The sequence below is a fragment of the Coenobita brevimanus genome, chromosome 72, assembly GCF_032717465.1.
Source record: "Coenobita brevimanus isolate Jiangsu-jjx chromosome 72, ASM3271746v2, whole genome shotgun sequence".
In the NCBI taxonomy this organism is placed as follows: Eukaryota; Metazoa; Arthropoda; class Malacostraca; order Decapoda; family Coenobitidae; genus Coenobita; species Coenobita brevimanus.
Genome location: NC_137025.1, coordinates 41,153,903 through 41,164,079, shown reverse-complemented (window position 1 = coordinate 41,164,079; position 10,177 = coordinate 41,153,903). Strand labels below are relative to the sequence as shown.

The window sequence follows — 10,177 nt, the reverse complement described above, 5'->3', positions numbered from 1 at the left end:
TGTTGTTATCCATTCTCTCCACATAACCATACCGTCTCAGGACACTCTTGGATTCTAGTGTCCACAGACTTCCTCACCCCGCATCTTTCACGAATCACATTATTTCGTACCCTATCTACTCTCTGTACTCCACATACGTTCCTCAGCAGTCCCATTTCCACCGCTCTCACTCTCGACTTTTCATTTTCATGCCACACCATAGTCTCACATCCATATGTGAAAGTTGGCACTAATACTCCTTCATGTAAGCCTCATGCAGCTGCAACAATCAAGCCTATTTCTTATCAAGGCCTTCATAGCACCAGCTACTTTCGCTCCTAGTGTGCCTCTACTGTCCACTTCGTCTGCATATTTCCCTCTCTTTTCTACGACTGTACCTGTGGATGTATAAAATGTACCCATGTCAATGTAACATTTACCCATGCCAATGTGCCTATTCAAATGTGCCGCGCAGTCGCCATCGTGATATATAACTTGGCCAGCTGGGCACTCTATGCGCCTGCGCGAGCAGAGAGAGAGCTTCTTCCACTTCGAGGCACGTGTACGCCTCACCTCACCTCTCCACTTCTTTATCTATCTCCTAGGGAAATAAAGATTCTACAGCAGGAAGATTACCTATCCTTCAACCCTGTGATTGCCCCCCATTGCATACAGGACTTCAATCAACATGGCGCAGTGATTAAGGCCCAAGGAGAAGATTTCAAGCTTATACCCCGCCACCGGGACCCGCATGGACGCCGCCATTATCTGTTTATGTTTGTTTTGGACCAGCGAGACAACTTCTAGATCGCCTTCAGTGGATTTACCGGGCAGTGTCAGTGCAGTGTTACAGTGGAGTGGTTATGTGCAAGTGCAGTGCAGTGCTTATTCTGTGTGAGGTTTTCGGGTGTTCTCGTCGCACCCGCTGGACATCTTAAATGGACGCCATGATCGCCTACACTGACTACTTGCTCTGTCACACCCTCCCTCCTCATCCTTCATCATTGCACTGAGCGTCTTTACCCCAACGTCTCTCTGGGCAGCCAATCAGCGAGCTTTACGTCAGAGCCTTACGTCAGATACCACGTCACGGCTGGACGGCCATTCACGACCCTCGCCCCGGCGACACCAGACGTCGCCAGACAGGATAATTTGTCCCGAGAAAGCTCCCAGTGAGTTGCCAACGCTCGCCCGCAACTCCACCTCTGCTTCTCTGCACGAGTTTACTATAATTTCTAAGGGAGAAGATTTGTTCTTCTCTTCAGTTTTCTGCAGTGGTGTTGTATCTCGTGAAATAAGTCAGGATGGAAGAATTCCCACTTGTAGAGCTCTCAGATGATACCCCACATGACTTACCACCTGCAAGACATGAACATCCGCCCACACTCCCACACACCCACGCGCCCACAAGTGCTGAGGACGAGCGCTGTCAGCCTGAGTTGCCGTTACTCTCTCCAAATTTAACCCTACCGCCGCCATCCAGGACACATGATGGAGACTTACGGGTACTAATAAGATATTTGGAGGAAAGCAGATTAGCTACGGAAGCTCAGCATAGGCGTGAGGAAGCGGAGAGTCGTCAAGAAGAGGCAAGAAGGGAAAAAATTCGTCAGGAAGATGAGGCAAGAAGGGAAGAAATTCGTCGGGAAGAGGAACACCGAAGATTTCAACAATTTCTCCAGCTACTCACACCTGTTACACAAGGTCCAAGTCAGGTTCACCAGCGGTCTGGTACCGAGACTTCGTCACACCCACCCACCCACGTCAACGCTACCCCACAAAAGGTTAGCACTCAGGCACCCCAACCGCTGAAGTCAGACGTTACATTTCAGAACTTCAGGGCCTGGAGAAGGCGCTGGGACGACTATGCTGTCATGGTGGACTTGTCTGCTCTGTCATTACCGAAGCAGCAGATACAGTTACGGATGTGTTTGTCTCTCGAGACCCAGCGATTGTTAGAACACACACTTGGTGTACCTCCAAATACCGCGAAAACAGTGGAAGAAGTCCTTGACGTTCTACAGAACCACTTCAGGAATCAACGAAATGAAGCTCTTCGCCGCCGGGATCTTCTTACATGCAAGCAAAAGGATGGTGAATCTTTTGACGACTACTATGTACGCCTGCAGTCGATTGCAGAGGAAGTTGACATATGCCCTGGAAATTCTAATGTCTGCAAGGAGACGCAGATAAAGGTGGTACTTCTTATGGGAGTTCATGATGAAGAGCTCACACAGAAGATTATTGCCCGGGACTCTAATACCACACTTCAGGACGTGGTGAACGTTTGCAGAGCCCATGAAGCCACCAGGACAGCCACATCTGCGATTCGGGCCCCTACTGCTTCTGTCGCCAAGATTTCAAGATACCGCAAGGATAAAGGTCGTAACCATCAGCCAACTTCTACGCCGTCGACCAAATCTAATACCTGCCAGTATTGCAACAAGTCTCACAACTCAGCCAAGTGCCCAGCGGCTTCGAGCACTTGCAATAACTGTGGACGGAAGGGACATTGGGCCAGAACCCCAACCTGCCCTGCACTCAAGGTGAAATGCAAATACTGTACCAAGACAGGCCACTACGACAGATATTGCCGGAAGAAGACTGGTGATGCCAAGGCTGATAAGCATGTTACTCCGCCTTCAAGCACGACTACTAACGTTCGCAAGATTCAGGCCCATGCAACTCCTTCACCTTCACCCGTACCAGTTACTGTGTCTTGTCGGGATGTATCTTCCCAGATCAGTTTCATACCTGACACAGGTGCGGAGGTCGGTGTTTTGGGACCACAACACCTTGCACATCTTCAGATTGACAGAAGTGACCTCCTACCTCCCACAGTTTCCAAGACTTTCACCGCAGATGGGTCAGAGATGTCGCCACCGCTTGGATCCTTAGAAGTTACCTTGACCCTTGCCAAGAGGTCATGCCAAGCCCGGTTACAGGTGCATGATGGTGTCACCACTCCGCTACTGTCCTTCAGCCATTGCAAGGAGTTGGCTATTATTTCGCCCAAGTTTCCTAAGCCCATTCTGCAAGTTACCCACGTACATCGATGCACTGAGTTCCCACTCACCGAAGCTACCCCACCTGCCGAGGCCAGGGACTACTTTGTCAGGAACTTTCCGGATGTACTTGCATCGAAAGATGATCTCAAGACTGCTCCACTACAACCAATGAAAGGAGACCCTATGAAGATACACATTAAACCCGACGCCACACCATTCGCTCTTACCACTCCACGTCAGATCCCCTACGCCTTCCGAGATGCAGTCCAGGACGAACTGCAGAGTATGGTGGCTCAAGGAATCATCAAGAAATGTGGGGATGAGCCTTCCGATTGGTGTCATCCTATGGTAGTTGTACCCAAACCTAAAGGAGTCAGGATTACCACTGATTTGACTAAACTTAACAGTCAAGTTGCCCGCCCTGTCCACTCTTCGATGACGCCTATTGCAGCTGTTCGTACGGTTGATTCTACAGCGAGGTACTTCACAACTGCGGACGCTCTCCATGGTTATTGGCAAATCGAACTGGCAGAGGAGGACAGGCATCTTACTACTTTCATTACACCTTACGGCCGCTATTACTACTGTCGCAGACCGATGGGCTTCGCCGCTACCAGAGATGCATACTGCTACCGTGGTGATCTTGCCCTCCAAGGTCTAACGAAATGCGTCAAAGTGGTGGATGACATATTGCTGTTTGACGATGATCTTCTGTCACATTACAAGAGGATTCAGGAGCTACTCACACGCTGCCGCTCACACGGTATCACTCTCAACAGGGATAAATTTATCGTGGCAGCCACTAAGGTCAACTTCTGTGGATACATTCTTTCGGACAAAGGAATCGCCGCCGACCCAGAACATGTTGCAGCTCTTCGGGACTTCCCAACACCTGCTAACCTCACCGATTTACGCTCATTTATGGGGTTGGTGAATCAGTTATCTGAGTTTACACCCGAAATCGCCAAAACTGCCAAGCCACTTAGACCTCTCTTGAGCCCATCTCGCTCATTTACGTGGACTCCAGATCACGACTTGGCATTCAAGCAAGTCAAGAAAGCCTTGTCCAGTCCACTCATCCTCGCAGCATTCGACCCAGGACTACCTACATATCTCCAGACCGACGCATCTCGCCTGTATGGTATAGGTTACGCCCTACTGCAGGATCATGGTTCCAGCCAACTTCGCCTCGTCCAGTGTGGCTCCCGTTTTTTGGCAGACGCCGAGACAAGATACGCCACCATAGAGTTGGAAATGTTGGCAGTCAGCTGGGCTCTTCAGAAGTGCCGCCTCTATCTTACAGGGCTCCAGTCTTTCACAGTTCACACTGACCATCGTCCACTAGTACCGATTCTGAACTCGTACACCTTGGACATGATTGAGAACCCTCGATTACAGAGATTACGAGAGCGCATGTCCCACTTCACCTTCAGAGCCGTATGGCGTGCTGGTAAGACACTCCGCATCCCAGATGCCTTCTCACGCGCACCTGTCAGCCGACCTACACCTGAGGATACATCGGACTCCGCTTCTACTACGGCACATCTACGGTCCGTCATAACTTCTGCGGCATATCAAGAGGACGACGCCCCGCGGATCGAAGCTGACCGTCACCTACAGGAGTTAGCAAATGCAGCCCAACAGGACCCTGACTACATTCGCTTACGTGACTGCATATTGGCTGGATTTCCTGCTAACAGGTATTCTCTACATACATCCTTGCTGCCTTATTGGAAACTCCGAGACTCCCTCTCTGTTGACGGATCACTCATACTACTAGGCGCTCGGATCGTCATTCCTGCTGCTCTTCGTCGCAAGACTCTCGCACGGCTACATGACAGTCATCGAGGAGTCGAGGCTACCAAGCGACGGTCACGCCAGACGGTATTCTGGCCTGGCATTGAGTCTGATATCACCAATACTGTCGCCGCCTGTGAGTCGTGCCAGCTTCTACGCCCTTCACAGCAGCAGGAACCGCTTCTCAATGATGATAAGCCCACCAGGCCCTTCGAGTCAGTCTCCGCTGATTTCTTTCAAGTTGCTGGGAAACATTTCCTAGTGATTGTCGACCGACTGTCGAACTGGCCAGCTGTCATCCCTTGCAAGAGTGACACCACCGCCTCCTCCACAATCCGATACTTCTGCAGCTACTTTCGAGAGGTGGGGGTACCTCTTTGGTTACGCACAGATGGAGGACCACCTTTTTCGAGCAGTGAGTTTGCTGATTTCACTCGTCGATGGGGGACCCAGCACTTCATGTCATCGCCTCATTACCCGCAGTCGAATGGTCACGCCGAGGCTGCTGTTAAGGCCGTCAAGAGGCTTATCATGGCAACAGCACCGTCTGGTAACATAAATTGTGAAGCCTTCGACCGGGGACTCATGGAACTGAGGAATGTCCCCAACCACACCGGCTACTCACCTGCTCAAGTTCTATTTGGTCATAACCTCCGCAGCTGTGTACCTGCTCATCCGCAGTCCTTCAAGAGTGACTGGAAGGACTTGGCAGACGACTGGGACAGACGGGTCGCCTCCAGAGCCGCCCAGGTCAAGAAGCACTACAATCAACACGCCCGTGATCTCCCCAGGCTGGCTATGGGTCAACATGTTCGCGTTCAGGACCCCACTTCACGCCGGTGGGATAAGGTCGCCATCGTTATGGGTGGTGCTCGCTCCAGGGAATACGAGGTTAGGCTTCCAAGTGGCCGAGTGCTACGTCGAAACCGCAGATTCTTATATCCAGTGCCCGACCCACACTCTGACACTACACCTAACATCCCTGTGGTCCCTTGTCATGACATGGAAAAGTCTAATTTACAGACAGACATCGAAAAGTCCAATTCAGTTCCTCCTCCCAAGACCCCACGTAGATCTCCAAGGCTAAATAAGTCCTAACACAGTGTACACTGCCCATAAGAAGTCCCTGTATGTTTGCTTACAATGTACACACTTTGTAGACACTTGTAGGATTTTCATACATTGCTTGTTACCATGTATTGATTACCTGTGGGATTGTATCTACTTTAACATGTTGCAGTCACTTGTATATTGCTGAGTTGCATATTTTATTTTATGAATTACGGGGATGTTTCACATATATATTTTCTATGTATGTTACTTTTCAGCCGTTCGACTTCTTCGAACGCAAAGGGAAGGGGAGGTGTGGATGTATAAAATGTACCCATGTCAATGTAACATTTACCCATGCCAATGTGCCTATTCAAATGTGCCGCGCAGTCGCCATCGTGATATGTAACTTGGCCAGCTGGGCATTCTATGCGCCTGCGCGAGCAGAGAGAGAGCTTCTTCCACTTCGAGGCACGTGTACGCCTCACCTCACCTCTCCACTTCTTTATCTATCTCCTAGGGAAATAAAGATTCTACAGCAGGAAGATTACCTATCCTTCAACCCTGTGATTGCCCCCCATTGCATACAGGACTTCAATCAACAGTACCCAGATTTATGAACTCTCTCACCAGATCCAGTCTCTCTTCATTCACTGTTACATCACACTGGGAGTCATATTCTCTCTCGATTACCATCACTTTACTCTTTTCTACATATACTCTCAAGGAACGACGCTCACAGACATCAGCAAAACTCCGCACTAGTCTACCATGTTCATGTCCAGTACTTGCAAGCAGTACTGCATCATCAGCGGAGAACAAATCTAAGATCTTCCATCCATCACGATTCATTACCAACGCCATCCCTCTCTCCATTACCCGTGTTTTTACTTCTCTCTCTCTCTCTATATATATAGAATAACCATGGTGACGTCACACAACCTTGTCGCACGCCCACACTGATCGTGAATCATTCACTCAGATGCCTGTTTACACTTACACATTCCGCACTACCATCATAAATACTCTTGACGGCACCTAGCAGCTTACCATCTACAGTACAACGTACATGCGCATAACCTTCCACAAATCATCTCTGTCTACTTTGTCGTGTGCTTTTTCCAAATCCATAAATGCCACTGCGGACCTTGCCAGTGGCCTGGCTGGAGCCTGACCTGGCTGACCGCTGTGCTGCCTTAGATAACCATTCCTGGATGTTCAGAATAAAAATTCTTGATCTCTTGAAACAATATGAGGCAAAGCAGAAGATCCTCCAGGTTGACCCAACCGCACGTGAAAATATTGGGAAATGGACAGCCAACCTGGTCAAGGCTCTGAATGAAGCACAATGATTTACCCTTCAGCCATGTTGATAATTTCTTCCTTTAAAGATGGTAAAAGTGGTAAGTGGGGGTACTCACCATCCATTCACTCGATGTAGAACTGCCTTTTAGGTGACTACACTGAGTGACAAGCCCATTGGTTCACTATTACTCAGGAAACTATTTACTATGCAGGGTAGTAACTATATAACCAGATGATGCTTGGTGGTCAAATGGATTAACGTGCTCCAACTGGAAGGGACCCACAGAGGTTAACATCTGAGGGATGGTTGGGATTTATTCTCCACATAATGTTACTGAGATCTGAATGAGGCAGGTCACCCTTGCCTTAAATATCGTGACTGAGAAACCTAGCCCCAAATCCCTATGTTCCTGATGGGGAGGAAAAGGATTGGATGGTTGATGGATGGGATAGTCATTATTTGTGGGCCATGGAGTGCTTCATCTAAGGTAAATAATTTGAGATAATCCTTACTTACAGATGGTGTATTCTTATACAAGTAGTAGTTTATTGTATATATTGGATACATTTAGTACATAATTTCAGTTCGTTTGTATACCATATTTCCATAATTATGCTGATGAAGTCTGTATTGTATATGAGAGCTGTAACAGTTCTTGTAATTGTAAAAGTTTTAATTAGTGTCGAGTGCTGTAGCTTATTCAGTCTCATCAGAGAAGAGATGAGTCTTAAGCTTTTGAATGACAGCAGTGACATAATTTACCTTAATTTGTCTGAACATGGGGAGGGAGGGATCAAGGTACTCGTAAAACTTTACCTGGATGTGTCTTATTTGTCCCAAGAATTCAAAATTTCACATGTATCTAGGCCATCTGATAAACTTTGTAATGCCCAATTTTTAGATTATTCTGTGCAAATAACTATGTATAATATTTTATTCAGGCAGTCTTATTGTCAAACAGGTGTTGTAACCCCCATTATAAAAATAATTTAAAATGCATCATTAATAATGAAGGCACTTGGACAACCAGTCATCTGTTAGCTTTCAAAAGCTTAATGCTCGTTTGTTCCCAGATGAGATTGAAGAGACTATAGTGAATTCCTTGGGAAGAACTGGCGCTTTTGAGAAACAAAAGACCATATTGTTATAGTTATTGTTGTTATTAGTGTATTATTATTATTATTATTAACGGCCATACCACGTAAGTACACCGCTTCCCGTCTGATCAGCGAAGTTAAGCAACGTTGGGTCTGGTTAATACTTGGATGGGTGACCGCCTGGGAACACCAGATGCTGTTGGCATAACGTTCTCCCTACGTGTCAAGTGGGGTTGGTGGAGGATTAGTGCCCCTCCCTGTAAAACAATTAACTCTAAGCCCTTGGCCACCCCATTTGGGATACATGGCATCTGGCAATGAATGATGAATGAATGAAATAAATGCCATAAACACCTTATAGTCCTTCTCACAAACCTTCTCCACTATCTGTCTCACTACAAATATTTGATCCACGCATCCTCTGCCACTCCTAAAGCCACCCTGTTCATCACTCACTATAGGACTTCTGTTATCTCTCTTACTTTCTCCATAATAATTCTTCCATATACCTTCCCTACCACACTCAATAAACTTATGCCACGATAATTCTTGCACTCACTTTGCTCACCTTTTTTTTTTTTTTTTTTTTGTGCAGGGGTACAATCACAGCCTTTTTCCACTCTGCTGGCACAGTTTCACTCATCCATGCCTTCTTACCTATCTCCAACAAGCACTTATTCCTTCCCCTCCACTACACTTAATCATCTCTGCATACACCTCATCAGCCCCAGCTGCTTTCCTAAGTTTCAGCCACTTCACAGCACTCTTCACCTGTGCAAGCGTCATGTTTCCTACCACTGCATTCTTTCTCTGCACACCCCGTTTATAGCGGCTCTGCTCTCTCTATTCCCATTCATCAGGCTTCTTTCCTCCTGGTCCTTACTTCATCCCCATGGGCTAATAATCTACCACCTACATCCTTCACACTTGCAGATTTCTTTCTGCTGTCACTTCTACATTTCCGCACCTCTTTCCAGAATAATCAATTTTTAGGGTAATTTGCATTCATTTTTCTTCCTAGATCATCATTTACCTCCTTTTTCCTCTTCACTAGTCTCTTTACGTGCTTCTTGCTCTCATTATATTCAGTTCTTATTTCAATTGAACCCCTGTCCTGTAACCACTCTAATAATAATAATAATAATAATAATAATAATGAACATGGAAAAGAAAAATACTAAAGAGAAAATAGGGCCACAAACTCATTCCCTCACCATTCATTCCCCAGAATCCACCCTCCACCTCACAGGAAAAAACAATCCAAAGACAGTTGCGTCAGATTCAGATTACTTGCCACATTGAAACTTGGCATACTGTAGGTTCTCAAAGGTATTTACGATGGTCCCTGTCGTATCTCAAGTTACCCACTGCAGGATGGTTAACGACATTAGAATCTTTTCCTCTCTGTGTCAAAAACACTTCCTGGTGACGAGAAGAAAATTGACATGGCTGTTGTTTTGGATGGAAAGACAAAGAAGGAAAACAGTAGAAACTCTCCATGTCTTCAGTTCTTCCTGTAAAGTAATAAAAAAAAAATTGTCACGAAAGGGAACCAAGGCTGGTGGTATGGTACGGTACAGAATGTTTTTCCGTACTCCTTAGGCTACCTGGCTGCAATACCATACTGTAATTTAGTACCGTACCCTCAGTCATTTTTCCGTACTCTCCAGTACAGAAAAATATCTATCTGTCTATCTATCTATTGCCAGACGCCTCAATCCCGAAGGGGTGGCTACAGACAAATCGCCTCCATGTCTCCCTGTCCCCCACCAGTTCACTGCCCTGCTCCCAGCTCACACCTCCCTTTTTCATATACCTCTCCACTCCATCCCTTCATCTCATCCTTGGCCTCCCCCTCCCTCAACCCCCTTCCACCTCACTCACATACACTCTCCTCTTCAGTCTCTCGCTCTCCATCCTCTCCACATGGCCAAACCACC

The 10,177-nt window shown here is 47.1% G+C and overlaps 1 protein-coding gene and 1 pseudogene across 1 annotated transcript; both read left to right on the top strand.

Annotated features, from left to right (window-relative positions):
- Positions 1-1,283: 1,283 nt before the first annotated feature.
- On the top strand, positions 1,284-5,882 carry LOC145407113 (uncharacterized). The gene has a single exon (XM_080278133.1). The coding sequence runs from the start codon at positions 1,284-1,286 to the stop codon at positions 5,880-5,882; it is 4,599 nt and encodes a 1,532-aa protein (XP_080134259.1).
- A 2,442-nt stretch (positions 5,883-8,324) lies between these two features.
- Positions 8,325-8,442, top strand: LOC145407281 (5S ribosomal RNA; annotated as a pseudogene).
- The last annotated feature ends 1,735 nt before the right edge of the window (positions 8,443-10,177 follow it).

Bases quoted from the DNA above. Each gene is read 5' to 3' on its own strand.
- LOC145407113 (XM_080278133.1), top strand. From the start codon at position 1,284: ATGGAAGAATTCCCACTTGTAGAGCTCTCAGATGATACCCCACATGAC.